Genomic DNA, 19145 nt, shown 5'->3' on the forward strand with positions numbered 1-19145 from the left:
AAACTTGGATTGTAAGCTCTCCGGGGCAGGGATTTCCTTCCCTATTGTCTGATTTTGTTGCCTTTATTGTATTATAATTCCCTGTACTGTGTTTCCTCTTTTGTAAAGCGCTGAGTACACAGTGGGCGCTATAGACAGACGCCAAGCCCGTATGTATGCGCGTATGTTTATATAGCGCCATCCACGCACGCCGCGATTTACAGCACTAATGCACAGGCACATACTGGGAATAAGCGCTTCAGACATAACAGTAACACTAGGAAAAGGAGTCCCTGCTCCCAAGAGCTTACAGTCTAAGTGCTAAGTGGGCAGGACATAGAGACAGTAGGAGGGGATGTGTGTTGTGACCTCAAACTATGGTGTTCCCTTCCAATAAAAGCTGCCTCCTTTTCTCTCCGTCTCGCCCCAGGATGCAGAAACCGGAGACGATCCGAAACCTAGAGACCTCGTACCAAAAACAGGACGTGCGGCTGGCTGGCGGGAAGACGTACAGCACAAATGAGCAGGCAACAAAAAATCGCCTGTATGTGTTTTACTAGCAGCCATAATCTCGTTGTCTCGGCGACTGGCTTCTTATCGTTGTTACGTGTTATCCGATCAGTCTTTCCGCCACTAGAACTAACGGCACTGGAAAGGTCACAAGGTCGTACGGTACCGACGGTGGCCTCTGTTTTCGGAGATTTTACAACAGATTGGATCATGGGATAGTGGTGGGCCAACGGGGTTCATATCTGCTGTCAAATTCTATGTTTCTCTTTGGAGAACATCACTAGGACAGTCTGAAGGGGACGGCCCATGTTTACTAAGTAGTACTATGTTGTGACACACCTTCCAGTCCATTCAAGGGCGTTTGCTGGCAGGCGTCCCGACGTGTCGTACATACTGCAACAATCTTTATTTTATTTCCATTAGAACTGCTTTTTAAAGGGGGTGAATTCAGTTGGAACCCCAAGGTCGGCTCTCCTGACCTTGGGCAAGTCCTGCTCTCCTGACCTTGGGCAAGTCCTCACGGATCACCGAAGTGTAGGCACTCGCAGGGTCTTGTCATGTAGGAATAATATCAATTCATTCCATACAAGGATCAACGTTGTGGTCCACTCTTGGACATTTGATCGAAACGTTGACCCTTTTATGTAATTAATATTTTCCTACATTACAGGACCCCATGAGTGGCGACACTTTGTTGGATACGGATCCCCCCTGGAGTTCGTTGGTCGTGTAATGTATACCGCAGTACCTCGTCTGCCAAAGGACATCTTGGGCATGTCCTCTTCATATCCCTGTGCCCCAGGCACCAAAATTAACTCTTTTGGGCAAGGTCTCGTTTTGCCTACCAAATGTTATGTGCAGCACTGCCCACACTGTCATCCACGGTCACTCCGAGGAGAGATCATTAGAATATAGGTAAAGTTACCATGGTTATTTAAGTGTTTAAATGGGGTGAAGGCTACAGCTAAGATCCCAACTCTAATGCTGTGTTTTTGTTGTTCCTGGGCAGAGAGAGGCTGCGGACACACGAGTCATCAGGCAAATTAAAGCTCTCCCCAGAACAGCATTGGGACTTCACAGCAGAAGACTTGAAGGACCTGGGCGAAATTGGAAGAGGAGCGTATGGATCCGTAAACAAAATGATGCATAAACCGAGTGGACAAATCATGGCCGTCAAAGTGAGTGGCGGCCGTTCTTCTCTTCATAATGGTTTTTGGTGAAGGCCATGGTCAACCATTGGGATTCTCTAATGATGTTCACTGAACACCGCAAGGACGGGGGTACAACGTGAGGTCCTTGTGACCTGCACTGAACACCGCAAGGACGGGGATACAACATGAGCTCCTTGTGACCTTCACTGAACATCGCAAGGACGGGGATACAACGTGAGGTCTTTGTGACCTTCACTGAACATCGCAAGGACGGGGATACAACGTGAGGTCCTTGTGACCTTCAGTGAACATCGCAAGGACGGGGATACAACGTGAGGTCCTTGTGACCTTCAGTGAACACCGCAAGGACGGGGGTACAATGTGAGGTCCTTGTGACCGTCACTGAACATCGCAAGGATGGGGATACAACGTGAGGTCCTTGTGACCTTCACTGAACATCGCAAGGACGGGGATACAACGTGAGGTCCTTGTGACCTTCAGTGAACATCGCAAGGACGGGGATACAACGTGAGGTCCTTGTGACCGTCACTGAACACCGCAAGGACGGGGATACAACGTGAGGTCCTTGTGACCTGCACTGAACACCGCAAGGACGGGGGTACAACGTGAGGTCCTTGTGACCGTCACTGAACACCGCAAGGATGGGGATACAGCGTGAGGTCCTTGTGACCGTCACTGAACATCGCAAGGACGGGGATACAACGTGAGCTCCTTGTGACCTTCAGTGAACATCGCAAGGATGGGGATACAACGTGAGGTCCTTGTGACCGTCACTGAACATCGCAAGGACGGGGATACAACATGAGGTCCTTGTGACCTTCAGTGAACATCGCAAGGACAGGGGTTCAACGTGAGGTCTTTGTGACCTTCAGTGAACATCGCACGGACAGGGGTGCAACGTGAGGTCCTTGTGACCTTCAGTGAACATCACAAGGATGGGGGTGCAACGTGAGGTCCTTGTGACCTTCAGTGAACATCATGCCTTGTTTGCTAGTTTTTTTTAGGGGATATCACATTCACTGCTCCACAGAAGGGGACACTCCTCTTTCTTTTACACCACCATTTATGACCGACGAGGAGCCTTCCGCTGCTTGCCTTATGACATTCAAAGGGTTAATATGGGTAATGCACCGCTACTAATGCATTGCCTTTTGAAGTGAATCGAAAATCTGATTTAACTGCGGGTTCAAACACTTATCAACATATTGAATATGGTTGTGCGTGTTTTTGAACCCTCTGCTCCAGGGATCTTGGCCACACCAAATTATAGGGACGATGGTCATTCACGAACATGCAATAAGATCAAGGGTTTCCAGTCTGCAGGACTTTGGGGTAGCACCAGTGATTAATATACTTTATATGCTGAGATTCTTCTGCCTGGAGCTGACGTCTTCTCAAGTGCATTGGATCCTGAATGCCACCTACAAAACCTAATAAAATACGGCGTACGTCATAAGGGCCCCCCAGTGTCCCACCCTTAATGACATATGCTGAACGGCTTTACCAAAGGAAGTGGCTTCTGCTAATTGCATTTCTTTTCTTTTTTCCCCATTTCACAGAGAATTCGATCAACAGTGGATGAGAAAGAACAGAAGCAGCTCCTGATGGATCTTGATGTGGTGATGAGGAGCAGCGACTGCCCGTATATTGTTCAGTTTTATGGGGCTCTGTTTCGAGAGGTGAGTACTGTTCCATACTACAGATCAGGCTGTTGGACCCATCGGTCGGAATTCTCCATGCAACAAAAACCTTGAAACACTCTTGTGTGTCGGCTCTACAGGTATCTTCTTGCACGAACCTTTCAGAAACCCAGCATTAACTGCCCAGGCTGAGGATTTGTGGTCCTTATGTAATATTCTTGGAAGCGGTCTTCTCCTTGTAAGGGAAGAATTAAGTCCCACCGACGGTTTTGTAGTATAGAAGGAAAAAAGTCAGACTGAATGGACGAGGCGTTCTCTGTCCGCTCCTGTTTCTATGTGTAAACCTATTGGCTTTGCACCACCAGATTGTAGCTCAAAGTTCTAGTAGCTGTGTTGACCCTGGAGACGTTTAGGTTTGTTGTAGCTGTTGATGCCTTTTTTAATGTCATAGATACAGAGCTATTGAAACCTCACAAGTCTCCTCTTCATGTGTATTCTAATATGATAAATGCTTAAAGCAGATCTGTTGTACAGACTTCCTTCGTATCTAGGCTGACACAGTCGGGTCAGGCTTTCATGCTGATTTTAATCCCAATGTCGGCTGTTGTGACGTTTCCCGCTAACATTTCCGTGCTTCTGTTTCAGGGAGACTGCTGGATCTGCATGGAACTGATGTCTACCTCGTTTGACAAGTTTTACAAATATGTATATAGTATATTAGACGATGTTATTCCTGAAGAAATTTTAGGCAAAATCACTTTAGCTGTGAGTATACGTTCTGTTTGTGGATTTCTTGCACGGCTTAAGTGAACAGAGCTGTTTCCTCTGTTGTGAAGGCTTCTGGGTAGAGCGTGCCGACGTTTCCCGCGATAGGGAAACGTTCATGCAAAGTTAAATAAATCTGAAGAGGGGAAAGATTACGCTTAAGTATAAAAAGGGAGAAATTATGCAGAATTTTGCAGCGTTTGGTAACCCTTATCTTTGGGAAAACGGCCAGACTTGAAATCCCTTGAAAATACGTTTTAGGCTAATTTTAATCACATAGTGCCGGCAACAGCGTCGCGACGTTGCGTCCAAACAAATGCATTGCCGCCGTCGCGTGCGCTTATAGTAAGCGCGGAGCGACGGCTTGGTCGCGATCGCTGGAGGTCGTCTCAATTTAGAAGCGCAGCCTTAGTCTGAGAGTAACGCAATTGCACAGGAAGGATGGCGTTTGAATTCAGTACCTATTCCGCTCTCTGCCCACACCTTCTAGTATCATCCCTTCTTCATTCCTTTTCAGACTGTGAAAGCGTTGAACCACTTAAAAGAAAACCTGAAAATAATTCATCGAGGTGAGCAAATACGGGTTTGTTGGGCTCCGTAAAGCGAGTAGTAATGAGAATAATTAAAACCTATGCTGCTGTAGGAATCCAGCGTAAACCAATTAGCCAATTGCTGCCCTTTAGCTTCAGCGTTTATAGGGACAATCCCTGATAGCTGTCCAACATTTTGTAAATAATTGAACAATGTAAGTGGCTTCCTCCAAGAAATGTAACCACCCTAAAAGCACAGGCGGCTGGTTTTTGTTTCTTTAGACATAAAGTACAAATCCTTTTTCTTTGGGGCCTCCGAATGGAAGAGTGTTTTTCCCACCCTGTCCTAATCAGAGAACCAATACAGATAAGGGGAGGGGGAGATTAAGCCACCTGTGCTGAAGCAGGGATATCCTTAAAACATGGCCTGTTGCTGGCTCTTGAGGACTGGTGTTGGTCTCCCCGTGTCATAGTCCGGTCGAGATCGGTCAGTTCTAACAATGCGTGTGTACGTGCGTGTGTGTGCGCGTGTGTGTGCGCGTGTGCGTGTGTGTGTACGTGTGTGTGGGCACGTGTGTGTGCGTGCGTGTGTGCGTGTGTGTGTGCGCGCGTGTGTGTGGGCACGTGTGTGTGCGTGCGTGTGTGCGCGTGTGTGTGCGCGCGTGTGTGTGGGCACGTGTGTGTGCCCGTGCGTGTGCGTGCGCGTGTGTGTGTGTATGCGTGCGCGTGTGTGCGCGTGCGTGTGCCCGTGCGTGTGCCCGTGCGTGTGTGCGCGTGCGTGTGTGCGCGCATGATCACCTATTCTTTATTTTGCAGACATCAAACCTTCCAATATTCTTCTGGATTTAAACGGAAACATTAAACTCTGTGACTTTGGCATTAGTGGTCAGCTGGTGGACTCCATCGCTAAGACCCGAGACGCCGGATGCCGACCGTACATGGCCGTAAGTTATTGGTTATTACCCAATTGTTTGCTGTGCCCTCTGTCTTTTTGCTTGTCACAGAATTTGATGCACCCCAGCAGGTACGTTATCTCATTCATCCCCAGCACCTCCTGAGGGTGACACTCCAAGCTGACAAGCGCATGGGAAACTCCAGCAGCAAAATGACATTATTATGGGGACATGAGGAGGGAAGTTCCAAATGCGCAGAAACTCATCATCAAAATATGAAATATATCGAGAGAAAAAAAGAAAAAACACAATAGTATAATACTGTTAAAATCAGTCAAGGTGAGAAAGTAATACCCTCACATTGGGCGAGGTTAAGGTCGCCCACTTTTCCCAGCCCAGTTTCTTTAAGTCTCACAGTTTAGAGCAAAACGTAACGTTGGCCCCGAAAATCCCCCGTGCGGGTAATACTGGGGACCAATGTCCGCTGGGAATATGAGCCAGTGACCCCGCGCCCCAGGGCGAGTCCTGCATTTCACGCACAATGTTTACGTATAGCGCCTTTTTATTAATGTCGCCAAATACAGCGTATCCAAGTATTAATTCTTAACTCCTTTGTTGCCAGAGGTGCTGGCCATGACTTGCAAAATAGCACAAGGTTTAATGTTGGCCTCTACCGATTTGCATCTTTAGCCTTTACAGCGCCGGTATGGCGTACCTACTGCGGCGTGGGCCTTGGCATGCTAGGGGTCCTTATAGGTACCAGGTACATCATTCGTTCATTTTCCGGTGAGTGATCGGGCTCTGACGGATCGGCCAGCCCGATCGAGACGGAAGTAGAGGTGCCTGGCGCCAGTCGCATCATCTGATCGCTCACATGACGCGGTGGTGGCCGGAGTTTGATATGACCTGAAGCGGTTAAGGAACAGCGACTGTATTTACGTTCTATTTCCATTTGGGGTTTTGCTACTTGGGATTGGGGGGGAAACGAGGCCTTTAATGGGACCGAGCATCTGGGAACTCTCCGTTTCCAAGCCAAGTTTGGGAGTGAAGGTCACGCGTTGAAAAAAGTGCCTGACACGTCCCCACGTCATTGGGAACGTGTTGGGTCGTTCCCTGTGCGCGCTCACGGGGAAGGAATGCAGCACGATGGGGCGGCCAGGACTCCCTATCTCACATTACAGAGGGCACTGACGCCTGGGGCTTGCAGGGGACATTCAGTTGCAAGCGGTTAACCCATGGCTGTATAACACTTGGATGTGTGTGTGTGTGTGTGTGTGTGTGTGTGTGTGTGTGTGTGTGTGTGTGTGTGTGTGTGTGTGTGTGTGTGTGTGTGTGTGTGTGTGTGTACATTGTAACACCTTAGGGGAAAAAATATATATATGTGCTTTAATTATAAAAAAATTCTAAGGTGTTGCAATGTACTGGACACACACACACACACACACACACACACACACTGATACAGGGCGATGATATTACACAGACAGAGAGACACACACACACACACACACACTGATACAGGGCGATGATATTACACAGACAGACACACACACACACACACACACACTGATACAGGGCGATGATATTACACAGACAGAGAGACACACACACACACACACTGATACAGGGCGATGATATTACACAGACAGACACACACACACACACACACACACACACACACACACACACACTGATACAGGGCGATGATATTACACAGACAGAGAGACACACACACACACACACACACACTGATACAGGGCGATGATATTACACAGACAGACACACACACACACACTGATGCAGGGCGATGATATTACACAGACAGAGACACACACACACACACACTGATACAGGGCGATGATATTACACAGACAGAGAGACACACACACACACACACACACACACACACACTGATACAGGGCGATGATATTACACAGACAGACACACACACACACACACACACACACTGATGCAGGGCGATGATATTACACAGACAGAGAGACACACACACACACACACTGATACAGGGCGATGATATTACACAGACAGAGAGACACACACACACACACACACACACACTGATGCAGGGCGATGATATTACACAGACAGACACACACACACACACACTGATGCAGGGCGATGATATTACACAGACAGACAGATGTATGTCTGTATATGTGTATACATTTTATATTTATATCTAGTTTATAACAGACACAAACACACGGGATTATGCAATCTAATGCAAACAAGGCAAGTGATTACGAATGGCCGGGTGGTCATGTCACTGCCTTTGGAAAAAGGGGAATGTCGGTCCGTGTCCCAGAGGTCACCTTGAGACTGTGGGCATGTTACAGTGTCACTCTATGACCCACTAATGAATATTATGCAAAGCTTTTCTGTACGCAAGTTTCAGACGTAGGGATAATGGCAGCGTTCATTGCTGTATCCCTAACTGAGCGTGCTGTGACATGAAAACGCAATGATGGGCCTGTATAATGACTGGATGAATGTATTGCACAGGCTGTATAATGACTGGATGAATGTATTGCACAGGCTGTATAATGACTGGATGAATGTATTGCACAGGCTGTATAATGACTGGATGAATGTATTGCACAGGCTGTATAATGACTGGATGAATGTATTGCACAGGCTGTATAATGACTGGATGAATGTATTGCACAGGCTGTATAATGACTGGATGAATGTATTGCACAGGCTGTATAATGACTGGATGAATGTGTTGCACAGGCTGTATAATGACTGGATGAATGTATTGCATAGGCTGTATAATGACTGGATGAATGTATTGCACAGGCTGTATAATGACTGGATGAATGTATTGCACAGGCTGTATAATGACTGGATGAATGTATTGCACAGGCTGTATAATGACTGGATGAATGTATTGCACAGGCTGTACAATGACTGGATGAATGTATTGCACAGGCTGTACAATGACTGGATGAATGTATTGCACAGGCTGTACAATGACTGGATGAATGTATTGCGCAGGCTGTATAATGACTGGATGAATGTATTGCACAGGCTGTATAATGACTGGATGAATGTATTGCACAGGCTGTATAATGACTGGATGAATGTATTGCACAGGCTGTATAATGACTGGATGAATGTATTGCACAGGCTGTATAATGACTGGATGAATGTATTGCACGGGCTGTATAATGACTGGATGAATGTATTGCACGGGCTGTATAATGACTGGATGAATGTATTGCACAGGCTGTATAATGACTGGATGAATGTATTGCACAGGCTGTATAATGACTGGATGAATGTATTGCACAGGCTGTATAATGACTGGATGAATGTGTTGCGCAGGCTGTATAATGACTGGATGAATGTGTTGCGCAGGCTGTATAATGACTGGATGAATGTATTGCGCAGGCTGTATAATGACTGGATGAATGTATTGCACAGGCTGTATAATGACTGGATGAATGTGTTGCACAGGCTGTATAATGACTGGATGAATGTATTGCACAGGCTGTATAATGACTGGATGAATGTATTGCACAGGCTGTATAATGACTGGATGAATGTATTGCACAGGCTGTATAATGACTGGATGAATGTATTGCACAGGCTGTATAATGAATGGATGAATGTATTGCACAGGCTGTATAATGACTGGGTGAATGTGTTGCACAGGCTGTATAATGACTGGGTGAATGTGTTGCACAGGCTGTATAATGACTGGATGAATGTATTGCACAGGCTGTATAATGACTGGATGATTGTATTGCACAGGCTGTATAATGACTGGATGAATGTATTGCACAGGCTGTATAATGACTGGATGAATGTATTGCACAGGCTGTATAATGACTGGATGAATGTATTGCACAGGCTGTATAATGACTGGATGAATGTATTGCGCAGGCTGTATAATGACTGGATGAATGTATTGCGCAGGCTGTATAATGACTGGATGAATGTATTGCACAGGCTGTATAATGACTGGATGAATGTGTTGCACAGGCTGTATAATAACTGGATGAATGTATTGCACAGGCTGTATAATGACTGGATGAATGTATTGCACAGGCTGTATAATGACTGGATGATTGTATTGCACAGGCTGTATAATGACTGGATGAATGTATTGCACAGGCTGTATAATGACTGGATGAATGTATTGCACAGGCTGTATAATGACTGGATGAATGTATTGCACAGGCTGTATAATGACTGGATGAATGTATTGCACAGGCTGTATAATGACTGGATGAATGTATTGCACAGGCTGTATAATGACTGGATGAATGTGTTGCACAGGCTGTATAATGACTGGATGAATGTATTGCACAGGCTGTATAATGACTGGACGAATGTATTGCGCAGGCTGTATAATGACTGGATGAATGTATTGCACAGGCTGTATAATGACTGGATGAATGTATTGCACAGGCTGTATAATGACTGGATGAATGTATTGCGCAGGCTGTATAATGACTGGATGAATGTATTGCGCAGGCTGTATAATGACTGGATGAATGTATTGCGCAGGCTGTATAATGACTGGATGAATGTATTGCACAGGCTGTATAATGACTGGATGAATGTATTGCACAGGCTGTATAATGACTGGATGAATGTGTTGCGCAGGCTGTATAATGACTGGATGAATGTATTGCACAGGCTGTATAATGACTGGATGAATGTATTGCACAGGCTGTATAATGACTGGATGAATGTATTGCGCAGGCTGTATAATGACTGGATGAATGTATTGCGCAGGCTGTACAATGACTGGATGAATGTATTGCGCAGGCTGTATAATGACTGGATGAATGTATTGCGCAGGCTGTATAATGACTGGATGAATGTATTGCACAGGCTGTATAATGACTGGATGAATGTGTTGCACAGGCTGTATAATGACTGGATGAATGTATTGCACAGGCTGTATAATGACTGGATGAATGTATTGCACAGGCTGTATAATGACTGGATGAATGTATTGCGCAGGCTGTATAATGACTGGATGAATGTATTGCGCAGGCTGTATAATGACTGGATGAATGTATTGCACAGCCTGTATAATGACTGGATGAATGTATTGCACAGGCTGTATAATGACTGGATGATTGTATTGCTCCCCTCCCAGGTCCCCGCTCCCCTCCCAGGGCCCCGCTCCCCTCCCAGGTCCCCGCTCCCCTCCCAGGGCCCCGCTCCCCTCCCAGGTCCCCGCTCCCCTCCCAGGTCCCCGCTCCCCTCCCAGGTCCCCGCTCCCCTCCCAGGGCCCCGCTCCCCTCCCAGGTCCCCGCTCCCCTCCCAGGGCCCCGCTCCCCTCCCAGGGCCCCGCTCCCCTCCCAGGGCCCCGCTCCCCTCCCAGGGCCCCGCTCCCCTCCCAGGGCCCCGCTCCCCTCCCAGGGCCCCGCTCCCCTCCCAGGTCCCCGCTCCCCTCCCAGGTCCCCGCTCCCCTCCCAGGGCCCCGCTCCCCTCCCAGGGCCCCGCTCCCCTCCCAGGTCCCCGCTCCCCTCCCAGGTCCCCGCTCCCCTCCCAGGTCCCCGCTCCCCTCCCAGGGCCCCGCTCCCCTCCCAGGTCCCCGCTCCCCGGGCTTACACATTAACTTCCAAAGTAGTAAAGAAATTCTGAATGGGAGTCCTAAAGATGGCCGACGAGCGGGGTCACCTGTATGTAAAAGGGCGGCGCGGGCGGGCAAAGTGGCCCTTGCTCTCCCAGAGATGTAACGGGGAGGGGATATCAATACTACGCTCACTAGCAAACATTGCAAACCTTTGGGATCAGCCAGAGGCAGGTTTCCCGGAGAGGAGCAGCTGGTGGGACGCGCGGGGGACACGCGGGAGACGTGCGGGAGACGCGCGGGGGGCGCGCGGGGTTACCTAAGTGCAGACATGAGCTAAGCTGTAATGGAAGCTGCTTAGCATGGGCACTGCGCCAACTCGCGTCGTGTGCTATATTTAGCCAGCAGAAGTCCCACAGAACTATAACCGCAGCAAGTTCTCTCTCTGCTTCCGACTGAGTAACCCGGGTATCCTCCCAGCCCAAACCGCTGGAGAATGAGGTGACCTCATCGCACGCTTAGTCAGGACATCGCACGCTTAGTCAGGACATCGGCACGCCATGAATTATTCTGCGAAGGGCTTATGTCACAGGCATGGATTCCAGGCCCCTGCAGTTCCTACAGGTCTGAGAGGCGGGAACGGTCCTTACAAGTATTGATCCGTGCCACCCACGCCTCACCGCTGACCAATCGCTGGGCACTACCGTTAGAGGTCTCCTATAGTGAGCCATACTGTACCACCTGTGTAGGCAGAAGCATACAACGGTGTCTGTGTGTGTCTGTATAAATCAATGATACACACACGCTTGTACACGCACAAAGACACACACACACACACACATATATATATTATATATATTACTTGAATGGGAGGATGAGCCCTGAAGCTGAACCCCAAGCTTCGGGGACCTCCCTGGTTGCCAGTACTGGCAAGGAAAAACAAAGATGGCAGCGGGGTCACCCAATCAGAAGCTGCCATGTCATGTCGCAGAGTGAGGCTGACCCCAGGGGTTCCCCGTGAGTTCCGCGACTTAACCCACCCTGGGAACCTCGAATAAGGTAACACAAACATGTACTGTATATGTACAGCGCGGATTGCTGGTTTAACCCTTTGAGTGCAGAAGGCTCCGCAGCCCAAGATTTCCACGGCCCCTCCGGCACTCGCGGTCACATGACCACTGCTGCCTAGTGGCACTCACGGTCACATGACCACTGCTGCCTAGTGGCACTCACGGTCACATGACCACTGCTGCCTAGTGGCACTCACGGTCACATGACCACTGCTGCCTAGTGGCACTCACGGTCACATGACCATTGCTGCCTAGTGGCACTCACGGTCACATGACCATTGCTGCCTAGTGGCACTCACGGTCACATGACCATTGCTGCCTAGTGGCACTCACGGTCACATGACCACTGCTGCCTAGTGGCACTCACGGTCACATGACCACTGCTGCCTAGTGGCGCTCACGGTCACATGACCACTGCTGCCTAGTGGCGCTCACGGTCACATGACCACTGCTGCCTAGTGGCGCTCACGGTCACATGACCACTGCTGCCTAGTGGCGCTCACGGTCACATGACCACTGCTGCCTAGTGGCACTCACGGTCACATGACCACTGCTGCCTAGTGGCGCTCACGGTCACATGACCACTGCTGCCTAGTGGCACTCACGGTCACATGACCACTGCTGCCTAGTGGCACTCACGGTCACATGACCACTGCTGCCTAGTGGCGCTCACGGTCACATGACCACTGCTGCCTAGTGGCACTCACGGTCACATGACCACTGCTGCCTAGTGGCGCTCACGGTCACATGACCACTGCTGCCTAGTGGCACTCACGGTCACATGACCACTGCTAACTAGTGGCCTCCTCATTGCTTCCGCACTGACGTAGTAGCCCCTTCCTCGGATACCCAACGCGTTAAAGCAGGGGAGGCCAACTCCAGTCCTCAAGGGCCACCAACAGGTCGGGTATTAAGGATATCCCTGCTTCAGCACAGGTGGTGCAGTCAGTCTGAGCCACCTGTGCTGAAGCAGGGCTGTCCTGAAAACCTGACCTGTTGGTGGCCCTTGAGGACTGGAGTTGACCCCCCTGAGTTAAAGCTTTGTCTCGCTGATATAAGGAGACCGCACCGTGTTCCCGTATTCACGCGGTTATTGCTGCTTGGCGTGCGTTGAAGTCGCGATCTGTTCACCTGTAACTTGACCGGCTGTGTGCTGCTCCCGGAGAAGCAGAAATAGACATCGTCCCCTGCCGCAGATATTAACTGACTGGCCGAGCGAGACTCGGACGCGCCGAATCTCCCGAGCCTGCGAAACCCCGGCCCGTTGGTTCATTCCGTTTTGTGTTTTTTTTTTTCAGCCGGAAAGGATTGACCCGAGTGCGTCACGACAGGGATACGACGTGCGGTCCGACGTGTGGAGCCTGGGCATTACACTGGTACGTTGTGATATACAGGGGCGTTACACTGGTACGTTGTGATATACAGGGGCGTTACACTGGTACGTTGTGACATACAGGGGCATTACACTGGTACGTTGTGACATACAGGGGCATTACACTGGTACGTTGTGACATACAGGGGCATTACACTGGTACGTTGTGACATACAGGGGCATTACACTGGTACGTTGTGACATACAGGGGCATTACACTGGTACGTTGTGACATACAGGGGCATTACACTGGTGCGTTGTGACATACAGGGGCATTACACTGGTACGTTGTGACATACAGGGGCGTTACACTGGTACGTTGTAACATACAGGGGCATTACACTGGTACGTTGTGACATACAGGGGCATTACACTGGTACGTTGTGACATACAGGGGCATTACACTGGTACGTTGTGACATACAGGGGCATTACACTGGTACGCTGTAACATACAGGGGCATTACACTGGTACGTTGTGACATACAGGGGCATTACACTGGTACGTAGTGACATACAGGGGCATTACACTGGTACGTAGTGACATACAGGGGCATTACACTGGTACGTTGTAACATACAGGGGCATTACACTGGTACGTTGTGACATACAGGGGCATTACACTGGTACGTTGTGACATACAGGGGCATTACACTGGTACGTTGTGACATACAGGGGCATTACACTGGTACGTTGTGACATACAGGGGCATTACACTGGTACGTTGTGACATACAGGGGCATTACACTGGTACGTTGTGACATACAGGGGCATTACACTGGTACGTTGTGACATACAGGGGCATTACACTGGTACGTTGTGACATACAGGGGCATTACACTGGTACGTTGTGACATACAGGGGCATTACACTGGTACGTTGTGACATACAGGGGCATTACACTGGTACGTTGTGACATACAGGGGCATTACACTGGTGCGTTGTGACATACAGGGGCATTACACTGGTACGTTGTGACATACAGGGGCGTTACACTGGTACGTTGTAACATACAGGGGCATTACACTGGTACGTTGTGACATACAGGGGCATTACACTGGTACGTTGTGACATACAGGGGCATTACACTGGTACGTTGTGACATACAGGGGCATTACACTGGTACGCTGTAACATACAGGGGCATTACACTGGTACGTTGTGACATACAGGGGCATTACACTGGTACGTTGTGACATACAGGGGCATTACACTGGTACGTTGTGACATACAGGGGCATTACACTGGTACGTTGTGACATACAGGGGCATTACACTGGTACGTTGTGACATACAGGGGCTTTACACTGGTACGTTGTGACATACAGGGGCATTACACTGGTGCGTTGTGACATACAGGGGCATTACACTGGTACGTTGTGACATACGGGGCGTTACACTGGTACGTTGTAACATACAGGGGCATTACACTGGTACGTTGTGACATACAGGGGCATTACACTGGTAGGTAGTGACATACAAGGGCATTACACTGGTACGTTGTGACATACAGGGGCATTACACTGGTACGCTGTAACATACAGGGGCATTACACTGGTACGTAGTAACATACAGGGGCATTACACTGGTACGTTGTGACATACAGGGGCATTACACTGGTACGTTGTGACATACAGGGGCATTACACTGGTACGTTGTGACATACAGGGGCATTACACTGGTACGTAGTGACATACAGGGGCATTACACTGGTACGTAGTGACATACAGGGGCATTACACTGGTACGTAGTGACATACAGGGGCATTACACTGGTACGTTGTAACATACAGGGGCATTACACTGGTACGTTGTGACATAAAGGGGCATTACACTGGTACGTAGTGACATAAAGGGGCATTACACTGGTACGTAGTGACATACAGGGGCATTACACTGGTACGTTGTGACATACAGGGGCGTTACACTGGTACGTTGTAACATACAGGGGCATTACACTGGTACGTTGTGACATACAGGGGCATTACACTGGTACGTTGTGACATACAGGGGCATTACACTGGTACGTAGTGACATACAGGGGCATTACACTGGTACGTTGTAACATACAGGGGCATTACACTGGTACGTTGTGACATACAGGGGCATTACACTGGTACGTTGTGACATACAGGGGCATTACACTGGTACGTTGTGACATACAGGGGCATTACACTGGTACGTTGTGACATACAGGGGCATTACACTGGTACGTTGTGACATACAGGGGCATTACACTGGTACGTTGTGACATACAGGGGCATTACACTGGTACGTTGTGACATACAGGGGCATTACACTGGTACGTTGTGACATACAGGGGCATTACACTGGTGCGTTGTGACATACAGGGGCATTACACTGGTGCGTTGTGACATACAGGGGCGTTACACTGGTACGTTGTAACATACAGGGGCATTACACTGGTACGTTGTGACATACAGGGGCATGACACTGGTACGCTGTAACATACAGGGGCATTACACTGGTACGTTGTAACATACAGGGGCATTACACTGGTACGTTGTAACATACAGGGGCGTTACACTGGTACGTTGTAACATACAGGGGCATTACACTGGTACGCTGTGACATACAGGGGCATTACACTGGTACGCTGTAACATACAGGGGCATTACACTGGTACGTTGTAACATACAGGGGCATTACACTGGTACGTTGTAACATACAGGGGCATTACACTGGTACGCTGTAACATACAGGGGCATTACACTGGTACGTTGTGACATACAGGGGCATTACACTGGTACGTTGTGACATACAGGGGCATTACACTGGTACGTAGTAACATACAGGGGCATTACACTGGTACGCTGTAACATACAGGGGCATTACACTGGTACGCTGTAACATACAGGGGCATTACACTGGTACGTTGTGACATACAGGGGCATTACACTGGTACGTTGTGACATACAGGGGCATTACACTGGTACGCTGTAACATACATGGGGCATTACACTGGTACGTTGTGACATACAGGGGCATTACACTGGTACGCTGTAACATACATGGGGCATTACACTGGTACGTTGTGACATACAGGGGCATTACACTGGTACGTTGTGACATACAGGGGCATTACACTGGTACGTAGTAACATACAGGGGCATTACACTGGTACGTTGTGATATACAGGGGCATTACACTGGTACGTAGTAACATACAGGGGCATTACACTGGTACGTAGTAACATACAGGGGCATTACACTGGTACGTTGTGATATACAGGGGCATTACACTGGTACGTTGTAACATACAGGGGCATTACACTGGTACGTTGTGACATACAGGGGCATTACACTGGTACGTAGTAACATACAGGGGCATTACACTGGTACGTTGTGATATACAGGGGCATTACACTGGTACGTTGTGACATACAGGGGCATTACACTGGTACGTTGTAACATACAGGGGCATTAAACTGGTACGTTGTGATATACAGGGGCATTACACTGGTACGTAGTAACATACAGGGGCATTACACTGGTACGTAGTAACATACAGGGGCATTACACTGGTACGTTGTGATATACAGGGGCATTAAACTGGTACGCTGTAACATACAGGGGCATTACACTGGTACGCTGTAACATACAGGGGCATTACACTGGTACGTAGTAACATACAGGGGCATTACACTGGTACGTTGTGATATACAGGGGCATTACACTGGTACGTTGTGACATACAGGGGCATTACACTGGTACGTTGTAACATACAGGGGCATTAAACTGGTACGTTGTGATATACAGGGGCATTACACTGGTACGCTGTAACATACAGGGGCATTACACTGGTACGTTGTAACATACAGGGGCGTTACACTGGTACGCTGTAACATACAGGGGCATTACACTGGTACGCTGTGACATACAGGGGCATTACACTGGTACGCTGTAACATACAGGGGCATTACACTGGTACGTTGTAACATACAGGGGCATTACACTGGTACGTTGTAACATACAGGGGCGTTACACTGGTACGTTGTAACATACAGGGGCGTTACACTGGTACGTTGTAACATACAGGGGCGTTACACTGGTACGCTGTAACATACAGGGGCATTACACTGGTACGTTGTAACATACAGGGGCATTACACTGGTACGTTGTAACATACAGGGGCATTACACTGGTACGCTGTAACATACAGGGGCATTACACTGGTACGTTGTGACATACAGGGGCATTACACTGGTACGTTGTGACATACAGGGGCATTACACTGGTACGTTGTGACATACAGGGGCATTACACTGGTACGCTGTAACATACAGGGGCATTACACTGGTACGTTGTGACATACAGGGGCATTACACTGGTACGCTGTAACATACAGGGGCATTACACTGGTACGTTGTGACATACAGGGGCATTACACTGGTACGCTGTAACATACATGGGGCATTACACTGGTACGTTGTGACATACAGGGGCATTACACTGGTACGTTGTGACATACAGGGGCATTACACTGGTACGTTGTGACATACAGGGGCATTACACTGGTACGTAGTGACATACAGGGGCATTACACTGGTACGTAGTGACATACAGGGGCATTACACTGGTACGTAGTGACATACAGGGGCATTACACTGGTACGTTGTAACATACAGGGGCATTACACTGGTACGTTGTGACATAAAGGGGCATTACACTGGTACGTAGTGACATAAAGGGGCATTACACTGGTACGTAGTGACATACAGGGGCATTACACTGGTACGTTGTGACATACAGGGGCGTTACACTGGTACGTTGTAACATACAGGGGCATTACACTGGTACGTTGTGACATACAGGGGCATTACACTGGTACGTTGTGACATACAGGGGCATTACACTGGTACGTAGTGACATACAGGGGCATTACACTGGTACGTTGTAACATACAGGGGCATTACACTGGTACGTTGTGACATACAGGGGCATTACACTGGTACGTTGTGACATACAGGGGCATTACACTGGTACGTTGTGACATACAGGGGCATTACACTGGTACGTTGTGACATACAGGGGCATTACACTGGTACGTTGTGACATACAGGGGCATTACACTGGTACGTTGTAACATACATGGGGCATTACACTGGTACGTTGTGACATACAGGGGCATTACACTGGTACGCTGTAACATACATGGGGCACTACACTGGTACGTTGTGACATACAGGGGCATTACACTGGTACGCTGTAACATACATGGGGCATTACACTGGTACGTTGTGACATACAGGGGCATTACACTGGTACGCTGTAACATACATGGGGCATTACACTGGTACGTTGTGACATACAGGGGCATTACACTGGTACGTTGTGACATACAGGGGCATTACACTGGTACGCTGTAACATACATGGGGCATTACACTGGTACGTTGTGACATACAGGGGCATTACACTGGTACGTTGTAACATACAGGGGCATTACACTGGTACGTTGTGACATACAGGGGCATTACACTGGTACGTTGTGACATACAGGGGCATTACACTGGTACGTAGTAACATACAAGGGCATTACACTGGTACGTTGTGACATACAGGGGCATTACACTGGTACGCTGTAACATACAGGGGCATTACACTGGTACGTAGTAACATACAGGGGCATTACACTGGTAC

General features: G+C 48.7%; 1 protein-coding gene across 3 annotated transcripts in view; it reads left to right on the forward strand.

The window, feature by feature from the left end:
- Positions 1 to 19145, forward strand: part of MAP2K4 (mitogen-activated protein kinase kinase 4) — a 52645-nt gene that overhangs the window by 22830 nt on the left and 10670 nt on the right. For all 3 annotated transcript variants that reach the window (XM_075579622.1, XM_075579623.1, XM_075579624.1), the window contains 7 exons: positions 410 to 523; positions 1499 to 1667; positions 3221 to 3340; positions 3947 to 4066; positions 4584 to 4635; positions 5413 to 5540; positions 13415 to 13492. In XM_075579622.1, the coding sequence (XP_075435737.1) occupies positions 410 to 523; positions 1499 to 1667; positions 3221 to 3340; positions 3947 to 4066; positions 4584 to 4635; positions 5413 to 5540; positions 13415 to 13492 (781 nt within the window). The remainder of the gene's footprint in view (positions 1 to 409; positions 524 to 1498; positions 1668 to 3220; positions 3341 to 3946; positions 4067 to 4583; positions 4636 to 5412; positions 5541 to 13414; positions 13493 to 19145) is intronic.

This window comes from Ascaphus truei, chromosome 22 (genome assembly GCF_040206685.1).
Source record: "Ascaphus truei isolate aAscTru1 chromosome 22, aAscTru1.hap1, whole genome shotgun sequence".
In the NCBI taxonomy this organism is placed as follows: Eukaryota; Metazoa; Chordata; class Amphibia; order Anura; family Ascaphidae; genus Ascaphus; species Ascaphus truei.